Here is a 16,413-nt window from a genome sequence, read left to right as displayed (position 1 = left end):
TGCACTAGTTTTGTCTCTTTGTAGCTTTTCTTGTTGGAAAGAGTGGCTATGGTTGAATTTCTCAGGGCTGGCTCATGCCCACATCTCTACTTCCCAACTGCTTCAGGGCTTGAGCTCTGCCTTGATTCTGCATTCCATGTCTGCTGTACAGGTGTAGAGCTCGTAGAACCCATTTGCGTGGAGAAAAAATGCAACACAGTTATGGTATGCAAGATGCCCTGTTATTATAAAGGAAAATCATTTAGGTAGGGAAGAGAGAGAATTGCAGTGGTCTCTTTAGCATTTTTCTTGAGTCATTCTTTCCTGCTTCTGTGCACCACAGTTTATATGATGAGTAATGGTTAGCTAAAACAGAGCTGCACACTTGGCATTAATAACTGCTGCTTCTGATGTGATCTGAAAATGTCTTGAGCAGTAGGTTTTGTTTTTAATTTCACATATGCAAGGAGGGCTTTAAATCTATAAAATATGCAAGAATAGAAGAATCTTTCCTGACATTAGGTTTAATAAGTTGTATTGCCTTGTAAGGTGGGTCAGCTTTGTGTTAGCTTAATTTAGCATCTTGTGATAAAGCAAACTGTGACACCCTAAATCAAGAAAGCATACAAAGGTGTGACTTAGGAAATACAATGACTCGAATGAAGTGCTGTACACCAGGGGATTTCCTTTATGTTTTTCCCCCAAATGCTAGCTGGCTATCTAGTTGGATTCCTGTCCTTTGTCCTCCTGTCAGTGTCCTCTGAGTGAGCACCCTGAATGCCAGAATTGGCATGAAAATCTCTGAGCCCAGAGGGAGGGTGATTCAAGATAAAATAATAGTGTGTTCCTCTAAGGGATTTCTGTGATTCTGGACACAAAAACCCCCTCCAATGTGTATTTTCTGTCTGTCCTGCAACCTCAGTTAACCAGCAGATGGGATCCAAGCAGTATGAGCACTCCTCTGGATGCAGGAAGCAGGGTAGATAAGTTACAGGAGTGGTGTTTCTTCTTCTTTGCCTGTTGTTGTGCAAAAAAGAGATCTGGAGAGGTGTCTTCAGCACACTTGTGTGGGGTGTTGAATTCTGGGGTTCATGAAAAGGCTGATCTTGTTTGGACCCTCCTGTTCTGCCTTGGCTAACCAGGCATCCCTGAAACTGCTGGGTCAGCCACACAGTGACAAGGGGAGGGAGAGGCAGTACTGCCTGCTCTGCCAAATGGTGTGGATTTCAGTAACAACTTTTGGCTTTTGCATGAACTTTAGGGAGTCAATGTTCAAGTATGGGGATACTATAGAATAGCCTGAGTTTGGAAGTGACCAACATAAAATAAACAAAAAACTTAAAATGATTGATATTTTGGTAAAAAAATCCAAGGTTTCCTACTTAGTACAAAATTATTTTTCAGCGTTACTTGATAAATCTTTGTAGTACAACTCATGGTAATGTTTATGATTTACTTTTTCTTTGTGGTTGAAGTGCCTAATTTCCCCATACATTCCCCCTTAAAAAACCTACCTCTCTTGTGTGTTGGTTTTTCTGGTAACAAATAGCTGTTGTAACTTTATCTGAACTTATCCCTTGTCATTCTTCCTGATGCTGACCATGATATACATGCATTCTATATGCATGTTTTCTCTGCACTAATCTATGTAAGACTCAGATTGCTAAATGCATTTTAAGTGCTGATGAAACTTCATGGGTAATTAACTGTAGTGTTTCTAGGGTGATGGATCATAACTGCTGTATTTGAAATTCTTCTTTGCTTCTGCATACAAGACTGTGTTTTCAATTGCTTGTGATTGTACCAGACTTCTGCTATTCGGGCTAAAATTTCCATCCCCAAGAGAGGAGCTGAGTAAGGATTGGCATATCTCAAAGAATTCAGTAATTGCTAATTATTTCCACATTGTGTGAACAGTGTCAGTCTTTCATAAGATGTACTCTGGACTGGATGTTCTGGATGTGCTTGGGAAATCAATTTTTTTGATGTGTATTAATTCAGTACCAGCCATGAGCTGTTACTGCTTTTGCTTTGTTCTGGATTCCAGTAGAAACTTCCTCTCCTATTAGAGACTTGGTTGTCCCAAAAGTGAGAGATGGCACTATACAGTCCTCCTGTGGATTTCAGGGTAGACCAAAGCCCAGTACACCTGCCTCTCATTATCAGCTGTTCTTCCAAGGGGCTGCCTCTCCAGACTGTTGAACTACACTGTCATTCCATGCACTGTGCAGCACCTGCTGAGCACCTGTGCCTTCTTTAAAATGCTCATCATTATCAGTGTAGGTGACTAAATCTCAGATTTAGTCTGTGCTTTTGACTTTGCTTCTCTGGGATTCTGCTAGCCTTGTTCAAAGAAGTTTCTTCAATACAGACCCCACTTTGGTCCAGGGTTACACCTGTATCTTCTGCCTTCTGTCTCATCAGGGACTTGTGTTGCCTGTGTAGCATCCAAATTTCTCTGGAACCTTAATGGAACACAGCAGAAGCCTCCAAATGCTGGAGCACTTCAGCAACAGAACAAGGAAGCAGATGAGATTATACCAGTTTTCATCATAAACTCAGCAAGGGGGAAGCACTTCTTTTTTTCTCAAGTTATTTTTTGTAAAGAAGAGTATATTAAGCCTACAATTACATCTGATTGGAAACTTTCTATATAAGGAATTGGTACTTTCACTAAGCAAATTTACTGTATTTTCGCAAGTGCAGATCTTTATACTCTCAGTTTTCAAACAACTTCTCCAGTTGAAGTCACACAAAGTGAAATCACTATTATAAGTGGGAAAGAAATCAAGATGTCTCTGCTGAAAAAAGGAGATAATTAGATAAATTGGTTATCTTTTTACAAATGTTTTCTTTCTTTTCTCTTATAGAAAAAGTACAGAAAAGGATCTGTGGATATTTCAAGGATTAAATGTGTAGAAGTTGTAAAAAGTGATGGTATTATTCCATGTCAAAATAAATACCCTTTTCAGGTATGTTTTTAAAATAGAAAATACATAAAGTGCTCTTTTCAACAACACCAAGTCATTTGGACATGACTGCCCTTAAAATTACTGTAAATTCCAAATAATTGAGACCATTCTCTATCTCTTGGTCTGGTGGGAGGTAATTCAGGATCAGTGGTTAAAACACTCCCATGCAAGCTCTGCTGCAGTCCCTTCCCTTGGGAGTTGGGCCACAGACGCTTGGATGTTTTCTTTTCCTCGCCCTCTCAGCTTGAATTTTGACTGGAAACTGCCCTGCCCTGTTCTTCTGCTGGAACAAGTGAGCTGACAGCCCAATTTCCTTGTCTTCATTCTTTTACATGAAATTAAATCTAATTGCCATGAAATTATATAGCAATAAGAAAATCAAAATAGAAGTGGTTGCTTTTTTATTTTGCCCCGTTTCATTGTGAATTGAATAGAAATGAAAACAGAAAACAAAGTGCTTAGAGGGGAAAAAGAAAAATGTGGGAGTTGGATGCTTACTATTCCCTCCTTTCTATAGAGGGAATGGTTGGAGTGAGGAGGAATTCCACAGCTGGAGAGGGGCAGCAGTGACTCTGATCCATTTTTGCCACAGCAGTACTCTTTTTCTGCCAATTCAAGCAGTGGAGAAATAAAAAAGAGTCACTCCAGAGCATTACTGAATCAGATGGAGAATGTCTGATTACAGAGTACCTTTCATTCATTAAATTGAACTGCTTTCAGAAAAAACACAGTGAAGAATGAACAAAGCAAAGCGTGAAGCAAGCATTTTAAGGAATGCTGACAAGATAATACACCATTACAAAATTATTCCTAATTCTCCTGAAAACATCATATCTGAATAATACACCTTAATAACCTTTTCCAATTTCTGCATTTTGCGCCTGAATACACCAAGTTTGCCAAGTGTAACAGGCATTTGTCTTCAACAGTCATGTGTTCTGTTTCTTTAGGAAGAAATGAATTAACATAATGAAGTGAATGTATTTTGATTATTTCTTTTCTCCCCTCCAGGTTGTATATGATGCTAACACACTTTATATTTTTGCACCGAGTGCACAAAGCCGGGATCAGTGGGTGAGGAACCTGAAAGAAGGTAATGGGAACTGCTTGTACTTAAACCCTAACATAGGCAGATAGCTTTGCTTGAGCTGTCTGCATGGATTGGAGTTAACTTGGTGCTGTGTTTTGGATTTGTGGCCAAAACAGCGTTAAAAACATTTCAGTGTTGTGGTTGCTGCTGAGCAGTGCGTGCATAGCATGGGGAATTTGCCTCTTTCCTTCTCTGCCCCCACTGACTGGAGGTGGACAAGAGGCTGGGAGGTGACACAGCCAGGACAGCAGAGCTGGACTGGCCAAAGGGATATTCCATATAGAGTTGAGCTCAGCAATAAAAACCAGGATAGAGGAAGACAGGGACTAGGGGGTTTTCCTTCCCTATTGGCTGCTGCACAGGGGCTGGCTGGGCACTGGTCTGCTTGTGGGACATGGTGAGTGCTTTACTTTACATTACTTATCTGGGTTCTTTTTTTCTCTCTTTTGGTTATTAAACTGTTTTTATCTGAAGCCAAAAGTTTTTTTATCTCTTGTTCTTTCTATTCCTTCCCCCATCCCACTGGGTTGTGGGAGTGGGTGAGTGCCTGCATGGGTGCTTAGCTGCTGGCTAGCATCAACCCACAACAAATTACAAAAATGAAATGGTAGAGTTTCTGCTGTTTATATCTACCAATTTTAATTTTTATTGGGCCAGCTCATTACTTGCATACACAGGGTGTGGTAGCAGGTACTGAGAGCCTCAAATACTCAGACTGATCTAGTTTGATTTTGTGAAGTGCAGCTGCAGTCAGAATTTGACTCTGCTTTTGCACAATGAGTTAAAAAAGTTTATCCAAGCTAACTGATGGCATCACTGGAAAGTTTTGTTTGGATGTAGCTAGACAACATTGTGGGCCTTAAGCTGATGTAAAATGATAGGAGGTATCTCTGCTGAGATGTGGTCAGATAGTTGCTTTCACAGTGAGTAAAAGTGTTTTTTTAATTTGCCTCTTAATGCTCTCTCTCACCATCAGGTGCTCACATTAATTACAGGTGGTCTGTAAAGTAATAAGAAATTATTTCTGGGCTGGGTTCAGAGGGCAAGGAGTGACCTCTGAAACTCAGCAAGCCCATAGCATGGGGGAAGGAGCCTTCCAGGCCAAAATGATGAATTGTGCCACAGAATAGAGATAAATATCAGCTGTCTTTCCCTCCAGAACACTGTTTGTAGATGAATTTGAGTCACTTGCAACAGCAACAAAGGAGGAGGCAGAGCTCCCAAAGCCTACACAGCTGCCTGACTGATGCCAGTGGTGCAGGGTCTCCTGTCAGTGATGCACCAAACCCCTGCCAGGATGGTTGGTGTAGGGGGGGGGAGTATGGCATACCCATCTGGAATAAAGTTGTTACCTTAAATATATCCTCTGTGATTGTTTTATCACCTCCATGTAACCATGCAAGAAGAGAAGCCATGCTGAAGTAAGGGCAAGCAAAGATTATGCCTCATGTCAAAGATATTGTAATATGTATTAAAAATTACCCTCTTGCAGACCTTTTTTTTTGTATCTTTCAATATATGCTCTTTTGCTTCTTGTAGAAATAAAGAACAACAGCAATATAATGGTAAAATATCATCCTAAATTCTGGACAGAGGGAATTTATCAGTGCTGTAGGCAGACAGAAAAATTAGCACCTGGCTGTGAAAGATATAGTCTTTTTGAAAACAGTAAGTACATATGTTTTCTTATTAAGTTCTTCTGGCATATTTTTCTGCTTTTTTGTATGATTCTGTCATCACACCTGAATGCCCTGGGTTAGGTATTAGGCAAATTTATAGAGCAGAGTCAATCATTGATACTGTGCCTAAAGTAAGACAAAAATATTTACCAAGCATTCTTGGTAAAAAATAGAAAAGCCAGCAAAATATCCTTGCAAAAAAGAAAAAAAGTTTAGGTAAATCTGAAAGGAATTATTGAAGTTGCTGAATTTCATTTGGTTTTTTTCTCCCATTTGAAACTTATTTGACCAAGTGTTTCCCTTAGACTGAGGATAAAACCTTATGGCAAAAAGATTCAGCTACAAATCTTGCCAGCTCTTCAGTTCTTTATTAAAACCTCTGCATATCCATGTGAAAGAATAATAACTGCATTGCATTCAGTGTTCCTACACGTCTCTAAAAATGATACAAGAGGTTTAATATATTTACAGACACTGGACTGAATTTCCTCAGAGGTTTGTAAGTCCCTGTGCTGAACTGGGATGAGCTGTGCCTTCTTCCAGCCTCCAGATTGCAGGTTCTGCTGATTCAGCAGTGGAGGCTACAGCATACACTGCTGTGGCACTGCAATATTGTCCAGCAAAGGAGCTAGTAATGATCAGTCCTTGATTTAAGAAAAATTCTGTAGTAGGGAAAGAAATTGAGCCATTGCTTATCTCCCAGTTAAATCTGTGGCACCCAATGATTTCTTATGTCTGCACAGGCAGTCAGGGGGACCTGGGGATTTAGTGGCATTAGAAGACTTGTAGAATAAACAGGGGCTTATGGCTGATCTGATTCAGCAAAGTGAAAAGCATGACCTATAGCTCAACCTTTTAAATGTGTGAAAAAATTAGTGCAGGAAAAAAATACTTTTGGATCTCAGAGATGTAATAAGAAAATACATACAACTGTTATGCATTATTTAGCAAGGCATGGTTCAGGGGCTTATGTTTTTTAAAAGGGCAGGTGTTAATACTAACAGACTTTTAGATCATTGTGCTGACAAGAACACAGCTTAATTTTCTTATGCCTTTTTTATCTCGATCCATTTTTTATTTCTCATATTTTTTTGCATCTGAGGTCTGGTTCAGAGCTCTCTGTGGCATGCTCTGGTGTGGCACAGATGTTGCCAAATCTGTGGTCAATGTAACTGCTGGCTAATTTAGAATAGTTTTGCAAGAATATTTAGTTATTTTTCCTATAGCTTAATTGGAATTGTCTTTGCTTTCTGAATTTCTAAGCCATAGTGAAGGCTTGTTCAAGCCTGATCTGAAATGTAAACCTTTTATTTAAAGTTTATAGCTAAATAAATAGGCACAAATCCTCTCCTGTGCTTTGTTTCTAGATGTAATGAGATTGTCCTCCTCGATGCCAGAAAAAAGTGCGGTAGGTAGAATCTTAAAATATTGAACAGATTGAACTGCTTTTTGAAAAAGTGCTTACATTTCTCAAAATACTTGCTGTATCTGGAGCAAAGGTCTGTTTCTGGATGCATCAGTGGGCATCATGTTCTATCTCAGGGTGAAAAAAATCCCACTGAAATTTAGCTACGTTTATTAGCTGTATCTGTACGGCTGGTGAAAAATGCTGGCGAAAAGCAAATGCCAGCCAGCTTTGCTCTTTACTGGCAGCTGCAGGGCTGCAGCAGAAACCAGCCCCATGGATGGCGCCTGCGTGGTTTGCCTCCCCAGAGCCCAGCTGCCCCCCAGGCAACCACAGGACTAGCCCAGCTTTTGCCTCCAGGATGCACTGGTGTGATGTCAAGGGTGAATGGGCGGGAAGGTGGAGCAGCGTGGGATGATAATTGAATAATGTGGTGTTGTTTTCAGCGAAGGCCTCCTCCACCTGCTCCTCCAGTTGAAGAAAATGGAAATGAAGAGGAGGAGATAGTGGTAGCAATGTATGACTTTGAACCTACAGAACACCATGATTTAAGATTAGAGAAAGGTGAAGAATATACAGTGATTGAGAAGAATGACATCCATTGGTGGAGGGCAAAAGACAAATATGGGTAAGAATTAGCTCCTGATTTTTTATTATAAAGTTTATCAGTCTATTTTCATATTGTAGAAGTTCATATTGACTATGTGTCAACAAATAACTGTATTAGACCCTACATTAGGCCCAGGCTCTGAAATCTCATCCATATATTCTCATGCAGAAGCCAATTTTTAAAAGGGTAGTACTCCATAGATAGATTGTGGGACCCAAGTGCAAAGACAGTTGCAGAACTGGAAGCCTTTCCAATTGTGTTTACTTTCCAATTTTATAGTTCCCCAATTAAAGACCCAGCCATCCTTTAAAACCTCACTAGACTGGTAAAGTATTCCCACTTCCCTGGGGAACATCTCATTAGGGAGCAATATGGTTAACATTTAGCTCAGCAGACTCTAACTTCCAGACTTGAATAATCATCATTTTACTTAATAGCTGGATCATTAGGGACAATCTTTGAATAAGTTGAGAGAGAATTGCAGTGAGATGCTGTAATGGCTACAACTTCACATTCCTTGTATTAGAATTTTCCCTGCGGTTTCAAAGATGAAAGTTTTCATATTTCAATATTTATCAGGTTCCTGTTGCCATATGTTATGGTAATTCTGAGTTATCAGGCTGTGCCAGGCTCCACGCATATTTCCCCTGACTGACTGGGGCTTCTGAGTGCAGAACAGTGACGGAGCAGCAGAGGGTTACTCACTCTCCTTCATCCCTTCTGCTGCTTTCCTTGGACACTTCTGCTGCCCATGACACTTTTCTAGGGCTGCTGAAAGTCAATGTGAACTGATGATGCAGAAAATTAGTTTCTGAATAATCAGTAGTAGAGTGGGTGGGTCAGTAATTAATAAATTACATTGAGAGACCTCTAGTAATTAGCAGAATGAAACAAGTGTTTTCTAGGCATGCAATTTTACATGTTTTCACTCAGATGATATATTATATATTTTTTTAGAAAACAAGGATATATTCCAAGCAACTATGTAACAGGAAAGAAGTCCAACAACCTTGATCAATATGAGTAAGTGAATGCTTGAATTAAAATCTGGAATATCATGAAATGAAACCTATTCTTCAAGAATGACAATGTATTTTTAGCATTTTGAAAGCAACTGTTCGCATACGGTTGCACCTAGAGGTTAAACTTAAACAACTGAAATAGGCATATATTTTTTTCAGGTTCTCCTCATTGATTCTGTTGGAATTTATAATGTAGAGTCAAGACAGCGAGACAGCCATCAGCATGTACTGTTTAGGCTATCAAGGTTAAAGCAAAAATCCCCTCTTAATTTTCTGGTAGACAAAGGGAGACTTTGAAGGAAATGTACCCATTTTAAGTGTGCTAAATGTTGTTTTAATAGTAAAGTGACATGTCTGTCCAAAGTATGTAGCAGTAAACAGTAGAGGAGAAAACAGTAGAAGTCACTCCAAATAAACATAAAAGACTGGATATTTTGGAAGCTCTAGTTTTCAAGAAAATATGTAATTTGATGCTTTTCAGACTTCAATGTAACTTAACAGCTATAAATGTTTAGTTTGTTTTTTTTTTTTAAATAATTTTTCCAGTTGATATTTAATTACGGAGTACTTATTTAAGAACATCAGAGTAAAGTTTAACATGATAGTCTCCAAACCTGTTCTTGATGCTCAAACATCATTATAGGATAAACTGTTATGCCTGAGAATTTAAGACACATTTCATGTGATAAAATTGAGCTGTAAGAAAATAATGAATAAAACCAAATTTCAAAGCTATGTTAGTAGCTCCAAAACTTTACTCTCAGCTACATATGGTTCCTACTTGCCATGGTTTGACAGAAGAATTTCATCTGGGATTTTGCCCTTAGCTTGACTAGAGGGAATTCTTTGTTGCTTTCTCATCTTAGAAACTCTTGCTAAGAGCTCTGCTCAGCTCTGGGCTGGGCTGCAGGGCTGGCAGAAAGGGAAGGAAGGAACTGGACTGCCTTATCTGGTCCAGCCACTTTGTGCTTTTACCACCTTGGGGCCAAACTTCTGAGTCTCTGCGCAGTCCAGGGAGCATTACTCCAGGTCATGTACCAACTGCAAGAAACCACTGTCTCCAGAACATGCAGAATCTGATTAAAGGCTGCCGTGCCACTTCCCTGCTTGGTTACTGAAATAACAGCATAGCTCAAAACAACTGCACCACACCATTTGCAAACTGCCTGGTTTTCCTTTTTTTTTTTTATTATTCTCTGTGACTGGCTGACCTGCCAGGTGCTTCTGTGGCTGCTTTAACCTGCCCATGCAGCACAGAGCTCAGAGATGTGCAGCCATGACCCTTAATTCAGAGTTTCAGCCTCCCCTTTGCTAGGTGGGTCCTCCCTGGGAGCCCAGAGGAATGGAGATAGTGCATGGCAGAGCAGTCTGACACAGCTCCACGGGTGGTTTGACTGGTGTGCAGGCAGCTGCTTCCCCAGGGCTGCCAGCCTTCCCCTTGGGCTGCTCTTCACAACAACTACTGCCACTGTGTTTGACAAGTGTTTTTTTCCAAAAACTTACATCAGTTCCCTGAGTTTTATGGGCTTTTGTGGGATCTCCATGGATTTGTTTCAGAACTTTTTTATGGGACAACTGCATAGTGTAGCAGAGACTGATTTTTGCATGTTATCAAAGGTTCAGTTCTTGATCTTCTTCTATCATAAAATTGTTTTATCTCTAGCTTCATAATAGTTTGCTTAAAGCATTTTAGGTAAATCATGCACCTTGGGGAAGTTTTATTTACTTATGTTGTGTTGCAGGTGGTACAGCCGAAACCTGAACAGAAGCAAGGCAGAGCAGCTCCTCAGAAATGAGGTGAGCACATCAGCCTTACAGTATCAACTGTGAAATTCACTTTAAGTAGCTTCTTTAGTTAAAGCACAGGCTTATTTTGGCAAGTGCATGTCCTGGAAGCAAGTGATAGAATAATGTAGCTTAAAACCACTTGCTGAAAACTGTCAATGTGCTTGTGTTTTAGGATAAAGAAGGTGGTTTTGTGGTGAGAGACTCCAGTCAGCCTGGCCTGTATACTGTTTCCCTTTACACAAAATTTGGAGGGTGAGTTTCTCTGCACACCTTGTTTTGTCTGAATCCATTTGTATCTGTATCCAAATGCATTGGCTGGGGAAAAGCCAGGAGAAAGCTCAATAAAGGAACAAGGTCTGCTGTGGTTGAAAAGGCGGGTGACTAAAACAAACTTCTCAGCTCCATGGTTAGTTCCCATTTGGTTTAATCCAGCGTAGACCTTAACCCCCACCCACAGGAGGAGGTTTTGCTCTCCCGCTCTCCCACTCCATTTGGTCTCTTCTCTCCTGCCTGCCTATATGTGTGAGCTGGACTGGGGAACTCACTGGGCTGAAAATTACCTTTTCTGGGTTAATCTTCAACTTGGTTTGAGAACTGAGGTGAAGGCAAGTTGCCAGGGCTGAGGATATTTGCTATTCAAGCCATTCCCAAAGCATGTGGTACTCTGCAGCTGTGCTGGCACTTTCAGTTTACTTATTCCTTGTAAATGTGCTCCTCTTAAAAAAATCACCACAAATGACATGATAATATTACAAATTGTTATTGTTGTTATTTTTTTTCCAGGGAAGGTTTATCAGGAATAAGACACTATCATATAAAAGAAACAGTGACATCACCAAAACAGTACTACCTCGCAGAAAAACATCTCTTTAACTCCATTCCAGAAATAATTGAATATCACAGCCATAATGCAGCAGGTAGATGGATTGGATTCTTTCTATCCCTTAAGGTTGATTTGAAAAGGAGTTTGAGACATTTTATTGTTTTAATGGAATTTTGGGGGGTTTTGTGGATCCTTCCTCTTCAGGGAAGCCACGAAACACTGCAGTTTCACATTATTTCAATAGAGACAGTAATTTGAAAGGTTTTGTGCATGTGTATATATATATATATATATATATTTATATATATATCTATGCTGTATAAAATGTTACTTCCCCAGAGTAACAGAAGAATAGTTGTATCAAGTCAGGAAGAATTGTCCCCTTAGCTCCACACAGTGCTTCTATCAGCTGCCTGTAAACCACAGTAGATGGATAGCGATGGTACTTCCCCAGAACACTCTCCAGGTCCTACCTTTTTACTTGCTGGTCACTGCCACTTGAAATAATCTAACCTTCCCATATTGTTGAGGAGAACAATAGTTTGTTGTTTAGAAAATCCCAACTCCAGATTCATGGCTGATGCTGGTCTCTGCCACCTGTATGATGGAATGGGGAGAGGATAATTTCAAGAACTATAATTTCCAGATCTTTACATCAAACTCAGCATTTCCTGGAAATCACACCCCAAAAACATACTCCTGCTTTTCATTTATTATAACTGATTTTTCATGGCCCAGCATTTCCTGATGACATCCTGGAAATCACACCCCAAAAACATACTCCTGCTTTTCATTTATTATAACTGATTTTTCTACATATTCTTAATTGGAGTCTGCAGTGAACAAGAGGCTGAGTTGCTGCCTGGTGCTGTTTCAGAAGTAAACAGTGTCTCTTGAATTATCATTGAACCTCAGGTCTCGTTACCAGGCTGCGTTACCCAGTGACCCCAAAGCGGACGACAGCACCAACAACGGCAGGATTCAGCTATGGTGATTGCCTGTTATGTTCATCTACACTTATTCTAATGATTTTGTGTATGCTGAGGTGCTACAATACTTCCTAGAAGTTTTGAAAAGATCTGATTCTGTGCTGTGATTTGCTATATGAACTCACACTGGTCCAAGCTGTACTTTCAAGACCCTTGCAGAGGCACCACGTGCCACTGGTGCTCCAGCAAAATTTGGTATTTTCCTCCATGCTTTCTGCCATGGCTATCTTGAGCTCTGCCTTATTAGAGGGCTGTGCTTTTGGTTCCTTCATTAGTCTCCAGACTTCTGACTCAAACTTGACCCTTTGATCTTTGTTGAGGGGTTACCATTTTAAAATGTAAATTTAGAATAGCCATTTTTCATGCATGGTGATGTGAGCAATTTCTATGTGTTGGCACAACTTTGTGGTGCCATTCTGTTGAAATCAAATCTGATAATATCAGTACGTAATTACTGGCCTTAGCAAAGTTTGAATTTTGACTTCTGTGTTAGTCAGGAGTTGCTTAAAGGTCATGTCCATCTAAAAGTTTGTTTTGTGATATACTGAAGTGTTCAGATTTCAAGTTAATTCTCAGATATTTTCTACCTAAATTCCTTAATTTGCTATTAGTCCAGTTTCTCTTTCCTCTTCCTTATCGTCTACCAGCTCAGTAGGTTCCTTAACTGTTTGTTAACTTGTTTTTTTTTGCAGAGAAATGGGAGATCAACCCCTCAGAACTGACATTCATGAGGGAGCTGGGGAGCGGGCTGTTCGGCGTGGTGCGCCTCGGGAAGTGGAGGGCACAGTACAAGGTGGCCATCAAGGCAATTCGGGAAGGTGCCATGTATGAAGAGGACTTCATTGAAGAAGCTAAAGTAATGATGTGAGTTGTGTGGTTAGCACTTTGATTTCTAGTCCTAGGCCTCTGATGCTGTATACTGATGATAAATAAACACTGGGGGAGGTGTTATTTCTGCAGTTTTGTGTGCTGGAGAACTAGCACTGGGTGGAGGAAGTAATAACAACATGATCTCAATCTTTTCAGGAAGCTAACACATCCTAAACTAGTTCAGCTGTATGGCGTGTGCACACAACAGAGGCCCATTTACATCGTGACAGAGTTCATGGAGCATGGCTGCCTTCTCAATTACCTGAGACAAAAACGGGGAGTTCTGAGTAAAGACACTCTGCTTACTATGTGCCAGGATGTATGTGAGGGAATGGAGTACCTGGAGAGGAACAGCTTTATCCACAGAGACCTGGTAACATCCCATTAGGCAATACACTCCTGTCTGAAATTTTTATTTTTGGAACAGTCTGTTTGTTTACAACTGCTTCTGTTCTTGCAGAAAATTGAATGGATGAAGTTGGCTCTTTATGGTTTAGTCAAGTCTCTAAAACTGCTCTGTACAGAAAATCTTGAGAGATTTTCCTCTCTCAAGAAAAAGGAATAAAATCTCTCTGAAAAGTTTATAAATAGTAGCAATTTGTGCTGATATAACAGCCTATCTCCTTTCTGTATTGGTGCCATTTTCACCACACATTAATCCCTTGAGATGATAATTTTTTCCTGGCGATCTTTTACACAGTAGTGTAGTTGTGAAAATGGTACTATCAAGAGGAGATGCAGATGTACTTTTTATAATGAGAATACACCACTGAATGTGGTAAATGGCTTAATTTGCTAAGCAATGAATAAAAAGACATGATAATGATAAGACTGCTGTAATTTGTCTGCAAGAGACTCCAGGTTTTCATCCAGCTCTAACCATTCCCATTGCAGGCTGCCAGGAACTGCTTGGTGAGTGACTCAGGAGTGGTCAAAGTCTCGGATTTTGGAATGACGAGGTATGTGTGAGTGTGCGAAAACATTTATGGAGATTTGGAAAAATTCACCTAAGCCTTGTACTAAGCCCAAAGGCAACACAGACCAAGTAAAATTGCATACAAAAATTACCTTTTTTGACTTCTTTATGAAACAGTCTTTGATGGAGTTTATTTTGCCTTTCTCTTTTCTAGTTTTATGTTTGCTTGTTCTGTGTTGATTTCCTTACTCATTTAAAAAAAAGACAGAGTTTGAGCTTCAGAGAGCAGAGCTGCTGCAGAGATAACAGTTAAACTGTATTTTGTTAAATAGATGTTAGAAAGAGGCAGTTCAGTGAGTTTGGGATTCTCTTGGGATAGAAGGTTCAGAGTTGTGCTAGCTGAAGGGCTGGGAGATGCTGAGATCTGGAGGGGGGTTAATTTCCTGCCCTTGTTAGCGCCTGCGTGGATGATGTGTTGGTGAGGCAGTGGTGGGAGCAGCTCTTCCAAGAAAGGTGTTAAAGCGCCGTGGTTTGACTTTTGCCGCATCTCTGTGTTGCTAAGTTTCTATGTCCCCTGACAACTGAACTCAGACTGGCTGGTGAAAAACAGAGCATGCAATTTCTGCTTTGCCCTCATTTTCTCTCATATTAGAGAAATTTAACTTGCAGGTGGCCTAGACCTGTGTTGTGTAGCTAATAGATCACAAGAAAGGACTCTGGGGTAATATGAAGAATGAACAGAGTCGTGGCTGAAGCAGTAGTACTGCCCCAGGGAAGCTATTTTTGTCTTGTGATGCTAACACCCATGGCCATTAGGTGGCAATATGAGCTTCTAATACTCCAATCCAAAGCTAAATTAAAATTTGCAGATTTGGAGGCTGACAGAAGGATATAATGTCTCTAATAATGTATAATGTCTCTCCTTTTTTTTTTTCTTTTTTTTTTTTGTTTGTTTGTTTGTTTTTGGTGGTGTTTTTTGTTTTGTTTTTTGTGGGGTTTTTTAGAGGTATGTCCTTGATGACCAATACACCAGTTCTTCAGGGGCTAAATTTCCTGTGAAATGGTGCCCCCCAGAAGTCTTTAATTACAGCCGATTCAGCAGCAAGTCAGATGTCTGGTCATTTGGTAAGATATTCATCATGGAAAGAAAGTGCATTTTTTATATTTTATCAGTAGCAGTTAAGCTCTGGTTATTAGGAAGGATTCAGACATCTGAGTAGAAGCTCAGAGAAGCCATTTGCCATGGTTTTATTAGCGATAAAGTTCCACAGACACATTTAGTTATGTTATTCATTAAAACACATGCTACTAGAATAACACTTTTTTGGTGATGACACATGTGAAAAGTGTCTAGAATATAGATCTCAAACTATTTATCTATCAGAAAGCCTGAGTCCAGGTCTCACAATAAACACATGTTTTAAGAAGTTAGTTATTTTCTTTTTTTTCCCCCCAGGTGTTTTAATGTGGGAAGTATATACAGAAGGAAAAATGCCTTTTGAAAAAAGCTCCAACTATGAAGTGGTAACAATGGTTAGCCAAGGACATCGCTTGTATCGGCCCAAACTGGCCTGTAAGCAGATGTATGAAATGATGATGATGTGCTGGCAGGAGGTATATATTTATATATATATATATTTAAATTTTTCTTTTGTCTTTGAATTTAAATAAAGGTTGACCTAAAAACAGCAGTTATCTTCTCTAGAGGAGTGTTCTGAGTGTATCCAGGTCTCTCAGCTATTCATGTGCAACTGAACTAGAGCTCAGACAAGATAAAATATTGAAGAAATTTCTATGAAATAAATGAACTGTCTGATTGAATATGTGAAGGCATTTAGTGACAAAATTAAATAATTTCTCATTTCAGAGGTCAGAAAATAAAGTTGATATAAAAGAGGCATCAGAGAATGATACCCAAAATTCTTAGGAGCATGAACAACTTGCATTAAGAAAGACTGGAGCAGTTCATTGGGGAAGGGTGGGAATGGGGAAGAAAAATAAAAAAGGTATAAAACTATGCAAAATAATGAATTATATAAAGAGTGTAGTCCAGCAACACCTGTTTATGCCCATTTCAAAGCATAAAGAAAAGTGTTGCTTACTGATATTAAGTGACACATCCCAAAATCCTGAATAGTAACTATTTTTACTTTTAATACCTAATGAATGCTATATTCCTCACCAAAGAACGATTATATAACTAGTAATTTATCAAAATCAACACAACTTTATTGATTTTTGATCACAGCTGTGCATGTTTTTTATTTTCA

At 39.6% G+C, this 16,413-nt stretch overlaps 1 protein-coding gene across 2 annotated transcripts in view; it reads left to right on the top strand.

Moving 5' to 3' along the window:
• TEC (tec protein tyrosine kinase) overlaps window positions 1-16,413 on the top strand; it is a 43,792-nt gene that overhangs the window by 26,292 nt on the left and 1,087 nt on the right. The window contains exons 3-17 of one of the 2 annotated variants that reach the window (XM_041459078.1): window positions 2,850-2,951; window positions 3,963-4,044; window positions 5,581-5,709; window positions 7,088-7,128; window positions 7,572-7,753; window positions 8,693-8,758; window positions 10,500-10,554; window positions 10,718-10,797; window positions 11,329-11,462; window positions 12,284-12,358; window positions 13,050-13,221; window positions 13,384-13,600; window positions 14,122-14,186; window positions 15,150-15,268; window positions 15,600-15,757. In XM_041459078.1, the coding sequence (XP_041315012.1) occupies window positions 2,850-2,951; window positions 3,963-4,044; window positions 5,581-5,709; window positions 7,088-7,128; window positions 7,572-7,753; window positions 8,693-8,758; window positions 10,500-10,554; window positions 10,718-10,797; window positions 11,329-11,462; window positions 12,284-12,358; window positions 13,050-13,221; window positions 13,384-13,600; window positions 14,122-14,186; window positions 15,150-15,268; window positions 15,600-15,757 (1,677 nt within the window). The remainder of the gene's footprint in view (window positions 1-2,849; window positions 2,952-3,962; window positions 4,045-5,580; window positions 5,710-7,087; window positions 7,129-7,571; window positions 7,754-8,692; window positions 8,759-10,499; window positions 10,555-10,717; window positions 10,798-11,328; window positions 11,463-12,283; window positions 12,359-13,049; window positions 13,222-13,383; window positions 13,601-14,121; window positions 14,187-15,149; window positions 15,269-15,599; window positions 15,758-16,413) is intronic. The other variant, XM_041459083.1, reaches the window with a different exon arrangement.

The sequence above is a fragment of the Pyrgilauda ruficollis genome, unplaced genomic scaffold, assembly GCF_017590135.1.
Source record: "Pyrgilauda ruficollis isolate IOZ18807 unplaced genomic scaffold, ASM1759013v1 scaffold1, whole genome shotgun sequence".
In the NCBI taxonomy this organism is placed as follows: Eukaryota; Metazoa; Chordata; class Aves; order Passeriformes; family Passeridae; genus Pyrgilauda; species Pyrgilauda ruficollis.
Note: the sequence above shows the minus strand (reverse complement) of the source record. Positions and strands in the feature narration are given on the sequence as shown.